This window comes from Semicossyphus pulcher, unplaced genomic scaffold (assembly GCF_022749685.1).
Source record: "Semicossyphus pulcher isolate SPU_LCO1_2020_fin unplaced genomic scaffold, fSemPul1.0.p SCAF_18, whole genome shotgun sequence".
NCBI lineage: Eukaryota > Metazoa > Chordata > Actinopteri > Labriformes > Labridae > Semicossyphus > Semicossyphus pulcher.
This window is the reverse complement of record NW_027211691.1, coordinates 17768799-17788974: the sequence shown is the minus strand read 5'-3', so window position 1 is coordinate 17788974 and position 20176 is coordinate 17768799. Positions and strand designations below refer to the sequence as shown.

Genomic DNA, 20176 nt, shown 5'->3' with positions numbered 1-20176 from the left:
GTATCGTACTGTAATGCATCGTATCGCATCATATCGCATCGTATCGCATCGTATCGCATCGTATCGCATCGTATCGCATCATATTGGATTGTATCGGATCGGATCATATCATATCATATATCGCATTGGGAGTTACCCTGTGATTCCCACCACTAATCACAATACAGGCGATATATTGCTGTGTTGGAGGAGATAAATTGTGCACTTCATGAGTGTGCCCGTTAAATAGGCCTGTGTTCTGTTGTGTTTATGCTAGCAATGTGTGCTGCCTTTCCCTGTGTCAGTTTATTTTGTGGCGTCAAGTAGCTGAAGATTAGCCCAAACTAGATTACTGCTATGTAGCTGTTGAGGATTTAGACACGACACAGATTGAACCATGTTAGCTGGTAATATAAAATACAGAAGTGTGAGACTCAATGACACATAACTTGTCTGTACTTACGTGTATCTGTATTCTCTTCCACCCCTGTATCAGTAAACACTGATACAGCATTTAAGAGTGTTTAATTCCTGTTCTGACCTTGTACAAAGGATATAAAATTCATTAGAGTGTCTCAGCTTTATTTCAGTGTCATTTTCTAATGTGCTGATTTAATCTCACAAATGACAGCGAGAAGGATCCGTTTCCCAGTTTTTAGTTTCAGGAAATCGTGTCCTAATTTGAACTTTCCTTGGCAACAGAAATAACCTTTTAAAAGTTTTAAAATTAATGTGATAGAATTAACTTCAAAGAGCTTTCTTGGAATTGGTTTCAAGAGAGTTATAAGTTTCACCATTATTTTATTAGTATGAGGTTCTAATGAGGTGTAATTGCTGTTTTACTCACTGTCCTTCTCAAAATACAAATATGGCCTTAAAACAAATATTCAGGTGTTAGAATTTAAACATCCTTTGTTACGTGGCGCGGATTACAGCAGCTGTGTTGGGTCCACATGACACATGTAAAGCACTTCCAATTCAGTAATCCTTTTAATTGTCATAATATGTTGTGTAGAAATTGAACGATGACACGGGGCAGGCGTGAAGTCAGGCTGTGATCGAGTTTCCGACTTGTCATGTGCTACGGCTCCACCGCTGACAAATGTCAAGGGGCCAGCAGGATGCGACCCCCCCCCCCCTCAGCTTTCTCTCTTTGTGGACGTGTGTTTCAGTGTGTCCCTCTTGTGTTTCCATAGATCCACGGCATGTTGAGAGTGGTGATGGAGCCGTTGCTGGGTGACATGCCGCTTGTTGGAGCTCTGTCCGTGTTCTTCCTCAAGAAACCTGTAAGTCCTGACGCTGATAATATGACACCAGTTAACTCGGTCAAAGCTGTTTAATGGAGCCGCAGGGAAGTTATAATGGCACAGCAGTCTGAATAACAGTGATATGATTAGCGTAGAGGCTATTAAACTGGGATTTGTGTGATAAAACAGGAAAACAATCTCCTACAGCTTTTTAAACACTTGGTGCTAAACTCTTTAAATTAGAAAATAATGTGGGACTGTATGCTTTGTTTCTGGTCTCCATATTCACTTTGCCGAGGTTAGCCCCTTAAATGTAAATATCACAAAATGCTGTTTCTGGTTCTCTGACTTTTTTACTTCCTCACTAAATTTAATTATATTGCACCTCATAAAACAAATTGCTCCTTGCTTTTCCGCTTTGCTAGCTTGTTTTCCTCCTTCAGGCGGAAATAATGATCGTAAAGTCGCCTTTAAATGTTAATTTCATAAGTCAAAGCCCAGCTGAATCCCAGTGCAATGTTTTTATTCTTTTACAGCCTGAGCATCCAGTAATCCCCGCTCTTTCCTCCTCTCTGACATTGCTTTCGACATTTCCAAAGCTCGTGCAGCTGAAACCCTCTTCATCACTTCGCATTTGCATTTTCTGTTTGCTCGCTCTAATATTTTTCCACCGCACGTTCCATCAATCTCCCTTTTTAACCGCTGTGCTGAGCCACTGCTGCACAGCTTAAAATGTTTGACCGATTTATGCCGACTGGGAGGACCCAGTGGAACTATAGCAGAGCTTTAAATAGCTTCAGATCAAGCCAGCCCTACTTTGGCAGATTTCTCTACTAAAGCACTCAGCTAACGCTCAAGGTGGAGATTTTACTGTAGGAGGCTGAAGGGAGAAGACAGTAAATCCAGTGCGGTCCCACATGTACACACACTTTATACATCGCAATCTTCTCCCTGCTTCTACATGAGCAACATAACATGGGTACACTGGAGGAGAAATAAATTGGAAAAGCAATTTTCTGTGAGCAAACAAAATCACGACATTGTCTACTCTTTCTTTCAGCGTGCCATACAAGGCCCGATCCTGAGTGCCAAATGAAATAGAAACATTTCCAGACCATAAGAGGTCTTGGCCGCGGCGGGGCTTGTGTGATCGCATTAATGTGACTCAGTGCAGTGTAAATAACAAGATGCAAAACATTCTGCTGTGAGACCTTGCAAGATATTTCAGCACAGCAGTGGAGGATGTATACTGTACTCCATACTGCCGCCTTTATTGTGAACATACGATTCTTTACATTATTGACTGATGTTGTCTTTAAAATTTGAAGGTGTTCATCAGTCTATTCTTAAATAAATCTTAAAGCTGCAAAATGTGCAAAAAATGCCAAAATTGATGTCATAAAGAAAAAGTCAGTATAACAAACATTGACGAATTAGAGCCTTCCAAAGTTATGGATAACTTGTTAGATGCGAAGTTTGAAACTTCTCAAGTCTGAAAAAGTGAGCGTAGCTTAGCATTAAGCCTCGAAACAGGGTTATAAAATCCAGTGCAGTTAATTATCGTAGTTTTATAGACTCCAGGAAGTTGTTTTTTACTCTTCGATTTCTGAGGGGCAGATCAAACAAACTGGACAGAATCTATTGCTAAGCTAAGCTAACTGCCTCCTGGCTGTAACTTCCTGTTTCCCCTGTTTCCTTTCATTATGCCAAGCTAAGCTAACTGTCTCCTGCCTATAACTTCCTGTTTCCTTTCATTATGCTAAGCTTACTGCCTCCTAGCTGTAACTTCCTGTTTCCCCTGTTTCCTTTCATTATGCCAAGCTAAGCTTACTGTCTCCTGCCTATAACTTCCTGTTTCCTTTCATTATGCTAAGCTAACTGTCTCCTGGCTGTACCTTCCTGTTACCCCATTTCCTTTCATTATGCTAAGCTAAGCTAACTATCTCCTTGCTATAACTTCCTGTTTCTCTTGTTTCCTTTCATTATGCTAAGCTAAGCTAAGCTAACTGTCTCCTGGCTGTAACTTCCTCTTTCCCCCTGTTTCCTTTTATTATGCTGAGCTAAGCTAACTGTCTCCTGGCTGTAACTTCCTGTTGAGATTGGAGACATGAGAGTGTTGCCTATTTTTTTGTTTAACTTTCTGCAAGAAAACTAACAAGCATATTTCACACAATGTCAAACTATTCCTTTAAAGTTTCTCATTTTGTCTCACCAAGAGTCCAAAACAAAAAGAAATGTTTTTGTGGGGAATTTTGTGTGGTTAAGTATAGCTTAATCATCAAAATAACCAATTATATCTGACTTGATTTTTCAGACCACTAAGATTCTGCTTTATAGTTAGGAGAAGCAGTTTTCTCAGTCCATCCTTGTGACCCAAACATAGTGTCTTAAAACTGCTGCATCGTGATATGTAGGCAGGAGTGTGTCCCTCCAGACCGCGCTCCCGCAACACTCAGACACCCGCAACACATCATTCACAACTCTGCAGTGCTCCGCTCTCCCCTGCTGCGCTCAGTGCATCTGCTGCAGTGTAAGCAACACGGGCAGGAAAGTAGGGTGGGAAAGACTCATTAAGAAAACAGCTCCTTCAGCGTGGAGGCAGAAACAGATCAAAGCCCACGGTGAGGCAGGATCTGTCTGCATTCAGATCCCGCTGTCTCTTTGATTTCTTCTTTTCTCGTCATCCAAATGAGACATACCTGCTACCACTGACTGGAAATTGATGGGGTTGTGTAGCTTCTTTTCAATTTGAAACACCTGCAAAAAACTGGTTCCTTTAACCAATATAAAACACACTGTCCCTGATCTCATTATGCACTGAAAACTAATGAGACACCAGAGGGTTCTTTTATAAATAACTTATTAAGCAGCTGTTTTTGTAGTCATTTCAATATGAGGATCCTCACTTTCTGCGCTCTTCCTGTGACTCATAAACTGTAGCTAATTGTGCACACAGCATCCATGTAAACACTAAAGATATTAACAGCTCAACGCTGCAAGGCCTTAAAAGTTGGTCTGCGGTGAGATAACAGAACAAGCCACACATTTCTCTTTAATAATGAAACTACAACAATATAGGTAGTGTTTTTATTTTTTGTAAAATGTGCCAAAACTGTAGAAAACTTTTGATTTATATCATTTGTTGCGACCCGTTTAGGACATTGTGTCTCTGTTGTTAATCAGCAGATTTTTTCAGCCAGAAAATAACTGGACTGCTGAATGTAGCTCGGAGGGCCGAGAACATTGCACTTAAGCTTTTGGATCAATTTAAAGTCATTCATGCTGGTATTTGCTGCTTTCTTTTTTTTTCTCCTTGTAGCTGCTGGACATAAACTGGACTGGTCTAACCAATATACTTGACATTCCTGGGCTCAAGTAAGTCAACTCAAACATGTTTTTCTTTCTTGTGAAGAAATGTCTTTGTTGGTGATGGATTTAAGAACAAGTCGGAGTCCTGCAGGGTTACTGGAAAGATGCCTAATGGTCTATCGTCACTTACTATATATATAACTGCAATAGGCTAGGATGAGTTTTGCATAGTTTTCAGTATGAGTGACTTTGCAGTCAGGATTTTAAAGTTAGCTTCAAAGAACAATAAACAGACGAAACACCTGGGGATAATTTCCCCAGACTTTATGTTTGTATTTTCCTGGCTGCTGTCGTGTTCAGTATCTAAGAAGATAAATTCAACCCGATGTACTTAAAGTGTTTTCTCCTTAAGGCCTCTTTTGTGTTTATGTGATAACATGCTGTACGCCTAGGGTGTCCTTGTTCTTGCTGTTTTTGTAATTAAGAGCTCGACTGAGCTTTTATATTCACACCACCTCAATACGGTGTGATGTTTCTCTATAAATTTGTGTGACTCGCAGTATTCAGTCCCCAGATTAAGAGGCAGTTTAAATGATCTAACTGGGCTAAAACAGGTCAGATCAGTCGAACTCGTAGTTTGTAGCCTGTTTCCTCATTCTTGCTCATTTTGTCTCGCTTATATTAAGTGTCTTTCCCCCTCGGGTGGTTGTGTGGGCTGAGCAACCAGTAAATGAGTCGATTTAGAGTTGCTAACAGCCCAACACAATTACTCGCTGCTGTCATGAGTGTTTCATCCATTATTTACACCCCAAATAAAGTGACACATTCATGAATGCTGCATGCGATATTCTGGGATTACAGCTGCTTGTCATGCACCCCGCTGATGTGGGCAGACATGTTGACACAGGCAGCGCTCGGTGGCCGGCCTCCGTCAGCTCTTCTGTTTAGTCCTCCGTGGGGGGGGAAATGGATCTAGCTTGTGCAATGCAATCTGTTGGTTTGTGTGTGTGTGTGTGCACATGTGCCTGTGTTTGTGAGTTGGTTTTAGAGGGAAAGGTGGCACGTGCAGAATAAGAGGGGTTAGCTTCTATAGGAGAGGCCACGGTGGTGAAATTGTAGCTGCAGTGGGAGAGTTCCTTGAATGCACCAGCAGAAAGACAGACAGCATCAGCTGCTTACATGAAGGCTCGCCCAGTGTGTCTCACTAAAACCCTGTCATTATTATGATGCAACAAATTTCTTCCTTGTTTACATGTTGTGATGTTTATGCAGTGGGATTATAAATGAGAATCAAAACAAGTCTACAAGCCATGCTAGTAGCTTTTTACACAGCAGTGCTTTAAGCTAAATGCTGCAGCTAGCATGGCAACTTACACAAGCTATTGCAATGAATGCCAGCTGGCGAGCATAATTACATTTCTTCTCAGTGTTTCAAGGCAGTTAATCTTTTTTCATTTTATCATGTTAACGAAAGAAGCATTTTAGTTAGCTAGCGAGCTAAAATTAGCGACAGCTCTGCGCACAGCTAAGCTAGCCCTTCACAGAGTATCAGAGAGGAACAGACTTTTAACTTGGCTTTATTCAGTGTGTTTTGTCGTTTTTTATGACCTGGTCTGTTTGTTTCTGAGAGGAGGACACCTCTGGAAATTTAGCTCTGGTTGAAAACCTTGAGATTGATGAACACTTAAGAAATCCTGACACTAAAAACAAGCTGAATACTGTCAAACAAGCTGGCAACCGCTGTGTTGGAGAAAAGATCAGCCTGCTTCATCAGTGTCTAAACTGCTTATATCACTGGATTTGTTTATTTGTTTATTTGATTTGTTTAAGAGGAGATCTCTGTGGACAATTCAGCGCCTTGTAAAATTGCACCACCATTATTGCAATTCATCCTGAAGAGAACCTGAATGTCTTTACCAAAATTTGATGGTAACCCTTCAAATAGTTATTGGGATAATCCACTCAAAACCATAAATGGCAACCTTGTGATGGCAAAGAGGAACAGTCAAGGGGGTCTCCTCTTTTTTAAAGGGGACATATTTTAGCGATGCAATCCGTTTTCTATTATTCTACAAGTTTTTGAATCACATAAAGTTTGTTTTAAAAATTGTATACATATTTTAATTTAATTATTTTTCAGAGCCTCTCCTTCCTCCTCAAACAGACAGGCTGTTTGCCATTCAAAGGTCAGACCTTAGCCACGATTGGCTGACAGTATTTGGAGTGACCGCATAGCCCGTCCCCATGCGTGCGATCCCACGTGGGTGAGCGGCCGCACTGCACTGTCACTCCAAAGTTGTAGAAAACACGACGGCTCTAGGATCGGTTATTCGGCCTTATATGTACGAGCCAGAATCGCCAGGAGGTATCAGAATGGTCATTTGAAATCTTGAAAACGACTTGACTACAAGCTAGTGCAAGAAGGCATCCAAAGGTGAATGACGATTGGTCGATTTCAGAGGCGACCTTTTTAAAAATGTGATTCTGGAAAAACACAGAATTATGCAGCTTTCACTTTTTCACTGTGAACAATAAACACCCAAAAATGTGAAACCCATGCAACATATGAGAATATCCATTCACAAGATATGGCCCCTTTCAGTTCCTTTAAATTTTTTTTTTTTTAATTAAGTACAAGACAGGAAGGAGTGACAGGAAATATGGGGAAGAGAGGGTGTGGAATGACATGCACGAAAAGGCCCCAAGTCAGAGAACCTGCAGGCGATGCGATAAGGACTATGCCTCTGAACATAGGGCGCCTATTCTAGCAACTGAGCTAAACCAGCGCACCATGGTGTGAAGCTATTTTACTGGGAATGTGAAAAGTAGGATAATGATGTCGACCCATGCAGAAGTTCTGTAAATATTTCAGTCTGACTGACAGACCTACATTGCTAACCCTGGAGCTACGCCGCTAGCATGGCTGTCAAAGCATGATAGATATGTGTCTTTCACATGGCTCACAAGCAAGAAAAACAGGCACTTCCACACACTACAGACTGAATGTTATTAGGTATCAGTGTGATGTGTGCATTTCTGCAGCAATGTTGCAGTCTAATTTATGTTACTGTACGTTCACACACACACACACACACACACCAGCTGGTGGGGGAGTTCCAGTGTTTGTGCCGTGGGAACAACACAAATGCAGCAAAAAGCGCTGATGCAGCAGGAATCCTTTCACACCCTCTGATCTAAGCTGGAAGAAAAGCTCCGGCTCTGATCAGTCCCCCCACCAGAGCGTCATAATGTCTCTAATCTGCTCTCAGAGAGGAGCTGCAGCTGCCGTTTTATTGGACGATATTCTTAGGTTTGATCAAATAAATGTTCCTCCAGACTACGGATAAACACGGGCGGTTAATCGAGTTTGTTTCATTTGAGTTTTTGTCAGAGAAGGATGTGTCTGTAAGGTGTGTTTAGAGCTGCTCCAGTGAAGCTCATGTTTCTGCATTTAAGGAAAGACACCTCTGAAAATGTCACCTATTTCACTTACAGTACTCTCCTCTGTTTAAGGTTACGACTCAGCCATTAAAGTTTACCACAGGAATAAACGGCCAGGTTGTAATTAACTGCAGGCATTTATTAAAGATAAATCAATTTTAAATCACTTGTATTGGAGCTGATTCACAACCTTCACTTTATTATCTTGAGCGACACCCACAAGAAATTCCAGTAAACCCACATCTACTCTTTGAATCTTTGAAATGTCAAATAGCTGCTGGCTAATTGTAAATTGCTGACATCTGGATGGTCTGACATTTAGCAAGTTTGACATAATTGGGCTCAGTGTCTCCTGACGGACCGAGCTGCTGAGTGAGGTGCTTCAGTGTTGCTGATCAATCGACCTGTTGCTTATGTTCCCTTCGGTATTGGGGTCAGGTTCGGGGCTCTATGAGCTGACACTGGGGAGGAAATTAGGGAGTGTTGTAGAGTGGTTGTGGATAGGACTGCAGTAATGATTATTCTGTCAAACATTTTCTCTTTTTTTTACTAGATTACTAGATTAAGTTGTTTGGTTTACATAATGTCAGGAAAATATGTCAACCATTAGAGGTGCCATATAGCACCATGTGACAAAGGTGCTATATAGGAGAGGTGCCATCCCCGCTGGAATTTTTTTGTTCTAAGAACGGTCTGAGAATGTTACGTGCGATGTTCTGGTAATGTTTTGAGCGGGAAAGTTTTTATTTGGTTCCCAGAATGTTTCTTTTAATAGTAGGAGAATGTTCTCTGAAATCATTTTCAGAAAGTTGCAGTGAGAGTGTTCAAATCACATTTCAGGAACTTTTTATAAATTCTGGTAGTTCAGGCCAAACTAACATCCTGAAAAGATCCTCAGAATGTTTCAGTAAGCATGTTCTACCTTTGTTTTCAGGAAACATTGAGCAAATGTTATATAAAAGCCGTTCTGACGTCCCAGGTCTCAATAACATCCTGAAAATATCTTCAGAATGTTGCAGTGAAAATGTTTTGTCTACAAGAACTTTATTTGAAATGATAAACATCCTTAAATGTTATGGGAACGGTCCCTGCTAACTGGGATATAGCACCATGTGACAAAGGTGCTACATAGAACCATTAGAGGTGCCATATAGCACCATGTGACAAAGGTGCTAAATAGAACCATTAGAGGTGTCATATGGCACCATGTGACAAAAGGTGCTACATAGAACCATCAGAGGTGTCATATGGCACCATGTGACAAAGGTGCCACATAGAACCATAGAGGTGCCATATAGCACCATGTGACAAAGGTGCTATATATAACCATTAGAGGTGCCATATAGCACCATGTGACAAAAGGTGCTACATAGAACCATTAGAGGTACCATATAGCACCATGTGACAAAGGTGCTATATAGAACCATAGAGGTGCCATATAGCACCATGTGACAAAGGTGCTATATAGAACCATAGAGGTGCCATATAGCACCATGTGACAAAGGTGCTATATAGAACCATAGAGGTGTCATATGGCACCATGTGACAAAGGTGCCACATAGAACCATAGAGGTGCCATATAGCACTATGTGACAAAGGTGCTATATATAACCATTAGAGGTGCCATATAGCACCATGTGACAAAAGGTGCTTCATAGAACCATTAGAGGTACCATATAGCACCATGTGACAAAGGTGCTATATAGAACCATAGAGGTGCCATATAGCACCATGTGACAAAGGTGCTATATAGAACCATAGAGGTGCCATATAGCACCATGTGACAAAAGGTGCTACATAGAACCATTAGAGGTACCATATAGCACTATGTGACAAAGGTGCTATATAGAACCATAGAGGTGCCATATAGCACCATGTGACAAAGGTGCTATATAGAACCATTAGAGGTGCCATACAGCTCCATGTGACAAAGGTTCTACATAGAACCATTAGAGGTGCCATATAGCACCCTCTGACAAAGGTGCTACATAGAACCATTAGAGGTGCCATACAGCTCCATGTGACAAAGGTGCTATATAGAACCATTAAAGGTGCCATACAGCTCCATGCGACAAAAGGTGCTACATAGAACCATTAGAGGTGCCATACAGCTCCATGTGACAAAGGTGCTATATAGAACCATTAAAGGTGCCATATAGCACCATGTGACAAAAGGTGCTACATAGAACCATTAGAGGTGCCATATAGCACCATGTGACAAAAGGTGCTACATAGAACCATTAGGGTGCCATATAGCACCATGTGACAAAGGTGCTATATAGAACCATAGAGGTGCCATATAGCACCATGTGACAAAGGTGCTATATAGAACCATAGAGGTGCCATATAGCACCATGTGACAAAAGGTGCTACATAGAACCATTAGAGGTACCATATAGCACCATGTGACAAAGGTGCTATATAGAACCATAGAGGTGCCATATAGCACCATGTGACAAAAGGTGCTACATAGAACCATTAGAGGTGCCATATAGCACCATGTGACAAAGGTGCTATATAGAACCATAGAGGTGCCATATAGCACCATGTGACAAAGGTGCTATATAGAACCATTAGAGGTGCCATACAGCTCCATGTGACAAAGGTTCTACATAGAACCATTAGAGGTGCCATATAGCACCATGTGACAAAGGTGCTACATAGAACCATAGAGTTGCCTTATTGCATTATAGTCTTCAACAGAAATGGGGCTAAACAGTACCCAACAGTGGATCATTCATGTTCTTTTTAACATATGAGTCCTTCCATCCATCCATCATCTATACCGCTAATCCTGTTCAGGGTCGCGAGGGGGGGTAGAGCCTATCCCAGCTGTCATTGGGCAAGAGACGGGGTTACACCCTGGACTGATCGCCAGTCAATCACAGCACTGTCACTTCACGGCAAGTAGGCTCCTGGTTCGAATCCTTGGAGCCATTCTGTGTGGACTTTGCATTTTCTCCCCGTGCATGCGTGGGTAAGTGGGCTCCCTCCTGATACTCCGGCTTCCTCCCACAAACCAAAGACATGCTCGTTAGCTTCATTGGTGACTCTAAAATTTCCTGTAGGTGTGAGCGCGAGCATGAGAGGTTGTCCATCTCTGTGTGTCAGCCCTGTGATTGACTGGCGATCAGTCCAGGATGTACCCCGCCTCTCGCACAATGACAGCTGGGATTAGCTCCAGCCCTGAACAGGACCCTGACCAGGACAAGCAGTATAACTAATGGATGCTTGTTTTTGGGTATGATACTCTCATCTGCTGGGAGGATGGAGAATCAAGCAAACGCGACTTCTTTAGACACTGCAGTTTGGTTTCTATGGCTTCATAAATGGTTAAACAGTTTGGTTTTAACTCAACTTTGACTAAATGCATGCAGTAGTTGCTGTGTTTTCATTTTACAGTACAGTAGCTCTAATCAGTGTAAGTGCATGATAGGGCATCGACTCTGCACTACAATAACTTTTATTGAGCCCTTGAATGCATCCTGAACCTGCTTCAACAAGACACCCGGGATAGTGTTTCCTTAATCTATAACACCAATTACGTCCAGACTGTCACCTAGCTACTGTAAGTTCCTACACTGGTGGACAACTAGAAGGCACATGGGACAGGTACATCAGGTCTTGAGGTTGAGGTAATGTCCAATTAATTAAGCTTATTGTCACCTGACCATGTTGTTGCATCTCACAAAGCAGGACTGAAGTGTTCCAGATTTAGCTGCTATGTTTTCAATGTCAGTATCTCTTTTAGTCAGTGCACAGTGCAAGTGAGACCTTGATGATGACATCCACATCATGATGTATTGTCAGCTGTGCCGTAATCCCAACTGTTTGTCTTCTGGGGACAGGCCGAGCAATAACACGGCATGATGAATTCACAATGTAATTCCATTTTTTCTAGCCGTGATTACAATTTTCCAGCTGTGCCGCGGCCGCTAAACCAATAAAGAGACTCCTGGCGGTGATGCCGCTCTCGGCCCTCACTGTCATCGTTTGTTGTCACGATGTGTTGAATCATTTGTGGATCAAAGGTTTGTTGGCTCGCAGCGCCAACATGCTTGAACTGACTCCAGTTTTCCTACTATCTTTGTCCATGTGAAGCTGAAATGTACTAAGCTCAGATTAAAAGTGAATATTTATAACCCAAGGGCACCCTTACTGTCTTGTAAATAATTCATTGCTTCACTCTGTTTATATTCCTTCCCTCTTGTTTTTCATTACAGTGGCTTTTCTGACAGTCTGATTCAAGACATCATCTACAGCTATCTGGTTTTACCCAATCGCATCACAATCCCACTGGTCGGGGATGTGGAACTGGCCAACCTACGCTTCCCCATGCCAAAGGTACTGACGCGCTTTAATATGCAGTCAAACATGAGGTTGTTTGATTTGCCTCCTCTAACTGTAAGCTCATAAGCTGTCTGCGTCATGTCTCGAGGGGTCTGTGTGATGTGTTTTTTATGATTCCCTGTGTAATGAAAGAGCGCAGTTATCAGGGCTTTGGAGGTAACTCGCAGCATTTAAACACGATGAAAAAGACACAAAAAGGCATTTCAAGGCTTTGTTGCTCGAAACCTGTAACGATGGCAACAAGATAAACACTTCAGTTGAAGGAGCTTCCTGGTTCAGGAGATGTTATGTGGTGATGTTTAAGAGATTTTACGCCATAATAAATGTGTGCATTCTGATTATTCTCCAGTAGTTCTGCAAAACTGAGTTGAATTGATGAGTTTGTTTGGAATCACATGAGCTGATCAGTTCATTAATGGATTAAAACACTGAAGGTGGGAACCCCAAATGCAATGATAATGTTGTACTATGTGTCAGGTTTGCAAATGTAGGAAATCTTACAATCAGTTATAATGTCATCACTTCCCAATTGATGAATAACTGAAAAGACAATGGAATAGTAAAAATCAAGAATGACATCAGCTCATATCACAAGTTAAAACAGCATATTTTATAACCAATTAGCTAAAATCTGTTACACAGTAAGATGCAGAAGCGAATTATTCCTAGCTAATGTTAATGTTTGCAAGCTAACGGTGAATTTAGCAAGGAAAGCTGGCTGAATGCTAACGTTAGCTGTTGTGACTAAGCCGTAGACTGTATAAAAAGATGAACAACATGACAGCTCCCTAAAAGTGAAGCCAAACCCTCTCTATCGCCCCCTGCTGACTGGCTGCAGTATAGGTCATAAAGCCTGTTTCCTCCATGTTAACAGATGGGACATAAGGGATATGGTTTCTGCCATTATAGTTAGTTCTAATCATGCTGATTTATGTCCAAGTGTTCATTTTTCTGACAATTTGATGCTGTAAAAATGATGATTGACAGCTCTGTTGACAAATCCGGCTCCTGCAGCCGATCTGTTCCGGATTAGCAGAGAAGAGGAGGAATGGTGAGAGGAGACGTAACTAAAACAATCACTACACTCATTGAAGTTTACATATCTCTGAACGTCAGACCAACACAAGAAGCTGTTCTGCTGTTAAACACGCCGACGTGCGGGATCTTTGCTGTTTTTTCAGTAAGTTAAGTGTGCGTTTTGGTTAGCGGAAGTGGCTACGACGGCTCCACCCGCCGATCTCTACGGCCCAACTCTGGCTCCAAATGACATCACCATCGTAAGATGGCAGTGCCTATCACACGGGCTATTTTGGCTTCAAATTCGTACAATGCGAGCAGATGGAGATGCGTCGTCCAACTTTATATACAGTCATTGGACTAAGCTAATAAGTTGTCAAATATGTTGTATTCCTTTTAAAAATGGCCGAATGTCGCTCCAGATTTTCACTAAACATTGTCTTTCAGTCGCTGATAAATCGAGTATCAGTGCAGCATTAAAACAGCATTTGAGCTTCCATCATCGAGCAGGACATCAGTTTGAATCTGGGGAAGTATCATGCAAATGTCAGTTATACAAATGTGAGGGTTTGCTTCTTTACATAGACAAGCAATCTGGTTTCGGTTTTAGGTTTAGGGAAGAGAAGGTAAAAAAAAGTCATCATAATGAGACGTGCTGTCATTCAGTTTGTCTTCCCTATTTCGTGTCCACAGTTAAGGATCATTAATGTGAAGGATAATTAACCTTGTTGGTTGCTATCTAACCTGAGTTATGAGCTCCAGTTCTCTCTCACTTTGCCGCATGAAGCTCAGCAGGTGATGTCAAGTCTTATCAACTCTGCTCCACTGTGGCCTCAAAGTGTCAGAGGCTATTTCAGAGTTGCTCCCCTTAACGCAGCTCTCTGCGTGTCCCCCTCAGGGAGTCCTGAGGATTCACTTTCTGGAGGCTCAGGATCTGGAAGGGAAGGATAAATTTCTGGGCGGGCTAATCAAGGGCAAGTCCGACCCGTACGGCATCCTGCAGATTGGCAACCAGCTGTTCCAGAGCAAGACGGTCAAAGAGAGCCTCCACCCTAAATGGAACGAGGTTTATGAGGTATTACTTGTTATTCTCCAAACCTGCTGTAACATCTATCTATTGACCTGACATGCCCGTTTGAACAATAATCAATAAGTCCTTGTCTTCACCAGGCGCTGGTGTACGAGCAGTCAGGTCAACACCTCGAGATTGAACTGTTCGACGAGGATCCAGACAAAGATGATTTCCTGGGGAGGTGAGTTTCTCTGATTTCCTGCCCTGCTCTGATCGTATCGCACATATTCATCAGAAACGAGGTCTGTTGCTCCTCAGCATCATGACTGATATAAGAACAAGCCTTGTTGTAATCAGCCACCAAGCGAAGGATCCGGCGCGGCATTACATGGATGTAAAGATGAAAGAATCTGTGTTAGTAGACATCAGTAAAAGTTTAAAAAAAAGGGGGTGTAATCCCACAATTCCAAGCTCAAGGGCAAAGCCAATTGATTTCGCCCCGAGGCTGTAACACTACACCCAGCGCTGACAACACAAAGCAGCCGATCGATACCTGGACCCCATTTGTTCAGATTAATTGCTGTGATTTCTCTGCTTACTCTTTGCCGTCCCAGTTTAAGTAATTATTTGTCATTATTCACAGCCTGATGATCGATATGACGGAGCTGCACAAGGAACAGAAGGTTGACGAGGTAAATCAGAACATCTAGGAACAAATTATAAGACTCATTAACGTTTACTTTTGTACATAATTCGTCTTAATGGAAGAGTTGGACATTTAGAAAATACCCTGACTCCCTTTTTTTTGCAGAGGGTTAAATAAGGAGACTGATAACTGTTTAATGTCTGTATGATAAATATAAAGACACCAGCAGCAGAAAGTTAGCTTAGCTTAGCATGAAAAGTGGAAACAGCTAGCCTTTGTCCCTGCCAGCACCTTTAACACCTCACTATATGCATTACATCTCGTTTATATCGATATGCAGCCCGCCAAGAAACAGTCCAGTAAATAAACTCCATAAAATCCACAATGTGTTTACACTTCTGTTTTTGTTCAGATTAAAGCTCCTGTGAGGAGTTTTTCGCTGACTACGAAACAGACTGAACTGACTCTATATGAGCTACAAAAGCAAACCAGAGCATCAGCGATAAGACTGATTATTTCTATATAGTTATTTTTCATGCCTGAAACTGCTGGCGGGGGGGTAGGTGTCAGATGAAGCAATTAACTGCCAATTTGTTTACATTTTCCAGGGCGAAAATTTAAAGTGAGTGATACATATGACTGTTAAAAACACCCCTTAAGTACATACAGGACAAAATCAGCAAAGAGATAAGAGGTACGGTTTGTCCACAGGGGGCGCCAAAATCACCACAAACATAAAGTTCCTCACAGGAGCTTTAAACTATCAAGAAATAATGGGTAAATGATACCCCTTTTGCCACCGAAATTAGCAGTTGACTTGGGTTTTTCAGACCTGGGAAGACCCGCGTATAAATGCCGATTGTCTCTTTTCCCATTGCCAGTGGAGTATACTCCTTTCGGTCTCTTTTCTGCTGCGTCACCGTGTGACGTCACAAACGCACCTGAAACAGGGTTAGTAAACAGTGAAGATGTTATGGTGGTTAGGTCTTTATTGTATCTATTACTCATTCAGTCTGTTTATCAAACTCAGCGCTGATCATTTGGGACGCTGTCGAGCGCTGCTCTGATGGAGACGGGCGGAATTTGTAGCTGAGATGACAAGGAGTCGCAGAAGTTACCAACGGAGTATAACATCGTGATAATTACTCTGGTCTGAATGCCGTAACCTTTCCCATGGAGCAAAAAAGCTGGGTGTTGGCACGTTTTAGCGGCTTTAATGAGCTGGGATCAGCGGATACATGGAGTGTGAATAAACTACACTACTACTGCACGCACATCATATGATACCCATGTTCTTCAAAATAAAAGCGCAGCATAGACTCCTGGCCACAACATTTTTTTTTTTTTCAAGCACACATCCGAGACCAACTGAAAACAGCTCTGCGACCCACTTCTGGGTCCCGACCCACCAGTTGAGAACCAGGGCTTTAGAGGAGTGAGTAGGCAGATTTAGTTCACAGAGCCAGGCTAGCTGTTTCCCAGTATTTCATGTCGTTTTGCTAAGCTAAGCTAACCAGCTACTGCCTCAGGCGTCTTATTCCTCATCTAACTTTTGACAAGAAAGCCATAAATTTGACAGTTCCATTTGGTCGAACTATTCCTTTAAAATAATCGCTTGCTGTACTCTTTATAGCTCAGCCCCAACAGTTTTTAATGTCGTTTTTTATCCAGCTGTCACAAAAATCAATAGTTTGCTCCTTTCGGTGACTTAACTCCATAATTTTAACTCTGACGTTTTGTAACACTTGCAGTGGTTCGACCTGGAGGAAACTTCCACTGGGAAACTCCACTTAAAACTGGAGTGGCTGTCTCTGCTCTCCACTCCTGTGAAGTTGGACCAGGTACAACACTATGATGGTCCAAACATGTCTGTCGCTATTAACTCTTAATGGAGATAATCTACACACCAGTCATCCATCTTTGTGCTGACACTTTATGTCTCTCTTTCCTGTCGGATCAGGTTCTGCGGAGCGTGCGTGCAGACAGAAGCCTGGCCAATGACGGGCTATCGTCAGCTCTGTTTGTGGTCTATCTGGACTCGGCAAAGAACCTGCCAGTAAGAAGCTGTATTATTCACCTACTTTGATGCCGTGTCTCTTTACTTATGATGCTATAGCATTAGCTTTTGCAGGCTTCTCCACCCAAAACTTGCACACCGAACTTAGCAACACTCTGAACCAGTTTAGTAGGAAACACCTGTTTAAATAAGGATTACTGGTCAGTGTGCAGCAGTGCTCCACTTCCTTGTTACCATTCATGCTTTGTGACACTTGTTTGACTTTATAAGTTCGCTTCCACGTTAAATTTTCACTGCAGCACGACCTCAAGGTGAACCGAGCAACCAGGACAGGTTATTTAATGTTTCCCTCATTATCTCTGCTTGTACAAAACAAAGCCATTAAAACCACAAGTGGATGCATTATGGGTCCAAACGGGAGCCATTACAGCTCAATGATTCAGTCTTTAATCACGATTTTCGAAGCTGTTGTCAGATGAGAACGTTGGCTCTCCGAAACATCTGTTTTTCTGGAGCCTTGAACATTTTTTAAAGTGTATTTAATATGCTTTCACTGCATTGAATGTGGAGAAAAGAAGCGTCCTTCTGTTGTATTGAAAAAGTCTGAATGGATTTCACCATCACTTAAAATTTTTGACCCTTTTTAGCCTTCGCAGCCCTCATAACTCCACCTTTCTCTCTCTTTATCCTCTCTCCTCTTTGACCCAAGAGCGTCTTCACGGGCAGCTTAGGCTGCGGGAACTTAAGTGAGAGGAGAGCGTCCGGTCTAGTCTTTTGTGAGAGCAATACCTCAGAGTATAGAACGATATGCGTGAGTCCCCCCCCCCCCGGTGCTTTTTTTTGCATCCTGATAGTGTTAGCCGTGTTAGCCGTGTGCGGTTGTGTGAGGTTGAACAGTAACAGGAGTCTTGTGAAAGCATGTGTTCGCTGCACGGTGTTATTGTGATGACAATTGCTCAGAGTGACAATAACCAATAACACGAGGCGGACACTTGGCAACAGAGGACTCCAGTACGCCTGGTTGTTAGTCAGATACATATTCTGCTAAATTAGGTGCTTAGTTCAAGGCTGAGATATAAAATCTCAGCAGTACAAAGAGCTCGCTGGCAGAGCTTATAATGATCTCAGCCTGTATTAGTGAGCCAATTACTGTGTAGCTGCACAGATACTGAGACCCTGTAGCTTGTTAGAAAAGTCGCACAGTGTCTCTGCATCTTCCCCTCAGGAAACACCCTCATTATCCTGACATGTTTTTATCCTCAGCTTCCTGCAGTGTCGACACTCCCGGCCCCAATGCTGCTATTTGTTTATATATCTATCATCCATATCATTCATGTTTCAGCACATATTTCAACATGGGGTTTTCCTCATGCCTCTTACATTCTCAACCACTCCCGTCCTACTAACTTTGGGTGTGATTTTCTCCCCCAAATCTCCTTGTGGCTTAAAGAGCAACCTGTCAGATTTCACCTATGACGGGTTGAAGCAAGTCTCAGTCTTTAAGGCCCTGAAGGTAATGTGGGAAAAATGGACTGCATGTTCAGATCACACACCCTGTGTTTCATCTGTGCTGTCCGTGTGTGTGTGCACCATCCAGCGTCATGTTACTGTGATGATAGTCAAACAAGCAGAGTGGATTGTTTATGTGCATGTAGATGGTAGATTGTCTGTTTTGTGCTGTGCACTTGTTTTGTCTTATTAGCAACGATTCACGACTTTCCAACTTTCTTAAAGGGCCAGTTCGCCGATTTTCAACCGCAGTCCTATCATGCTATTATGGGGAGCTAATGCCATTATGGTAGAAAGAAAATGCAGTTTCGCTCTGTCCCTTTGGAGGACGCTATCCGCTTCTCCAATGGGCCCTGGAAAACCTCCGCCAGACTACGTCAAACGCGTCATCTGGCGGAGGCCAGGGAGCTCGCTAAACTACACTTCCTCAATTTAGGACGCCATCGCCGATGTCATGTCTCGTTCAAAATCATCAGGTTTGAAATGTAGACTGCAGACCTGAAGATTCTTTAGACGATCCACCGGTATATTCTCGCCATGTTTTGGATTCTGTACCGCTCTTTCACTCCAGCGTCTCTCGCTGGGCCGTTCCTTTCAGAGGAAGGGGCGCAATGCACGCTGGGTGTTGTAGGAATGTAGAATAGGCGAAACCACAAGCTGTTTGTACAACTTTCTCCACAGCTATGGCGCCAATTTCAAATATTATTGCGTCTATCGATTAAAGAGAACACCAGCCTTGACTGACAGTTTTCCAGGGGTGAATTGCTCCTTTAAATCATGTGATCTTGCATGAAAAGTAAAAGTTTGTCTTCAATCTTAAAAGTTGATTGAAACTATATTAAAATACATTCTCGTTCCCATCCAGCAGCCCCTATATGTGCTCATTTCAGTGCAATTTACATGAATGTTTTCAGCTGCAAACCTGCAGGGACACCCAGCCTGGGTTTGTTAGTGAACATCTTATCATATATCTACCTCATATAGGAATGAGTTTTGGTGTGGAGCAGAAACTCATTCTTGTCAGGCCAGCATTTCTGCATTTCTCATTTGGCTGAAAAATGTACAGTACAGTACATTTTACATTTGTAAAGAGGAACACGGACGTGCAGAAGAAGAAGCAGCGTTTGTTTTTGTCCATGAGATCTCACGTCAGGTTCTGCAACGTGAAGATTAGCATGTTTCACAGCCACAACATCAGCAGGGATAAACAGTGTTGCAACACAGCTGTTCATATCAGAGCAACAGCTTCAGATTACAACAACACTTAAAGGTGGCATGCTTCCAGTTAGCACAAGTTGTTTCTTGCTTTTTAATATTTCCTGGAAGTTTTCAGCCTCCTGTTGTCCCACATGTAGCGGCACTCCCTCTTTGCAACATCAAACCACGGTGAAACTCACTGCAGCATTTCGTGTCAGTTTTATTTGCCATCACGGGGCAGCTGAAGTTCAAACACTCCTGATCGGCTCCCCATAATTCACTCTTTGTCATTCTGACTGCGGCGCTTCCGCTATCTGTCTGGACTTCCCTTCTTCAATTGTCTGATGTGTGTCTGTACAAAGTTGTTTTGCTGTCTAAAGTGCTACTTTATCTTCCCAAAGTCGGCTTGTGGATCGTCCAAAATCAGTTGATTTGATTTAATTGCAAATTAT

General features: G+C 42.4%; 1 protein-coding gene across 1 annotated transcript in view; it reads left to right on the top strand.

Annotated features, from left to right (window-relative positions):
• The window catches only part of esyt2b (extended synaptotagmin-like protein 2b), a 42572-nt gene that overhangs the window by 12563 nt on the left and 9833 nt on the right, over positions 1-20176 (top strand). The window contains exons 6-13 of the mRNA XM_069667177.1: positions 1176-1265; positions 4546-4601; positions 12200-12320; positions 14242-14418; positions 14514-14596; positions 14999-15047; positions 16753-16842; positions 16962-17057. Of these exons, the coding sequence (XP_069523278.1) occupies positions 1176-1265; positions 4546-4601; positions 12200-12320; positions 14242-14418; positions 14514-14596; positions 14999-15047; positions 16753-16842; positions 16962-17057 (762 nt within the window). The remainder of the gene's footprint in view (positions 1-1175; positions 1266-4545; positions 4602-12199; positions 12321-14241; positions 14419-14513; positions 14597-14998; positions 15048-16752; positions 16843-16961; positions 17058-20176) is intronic.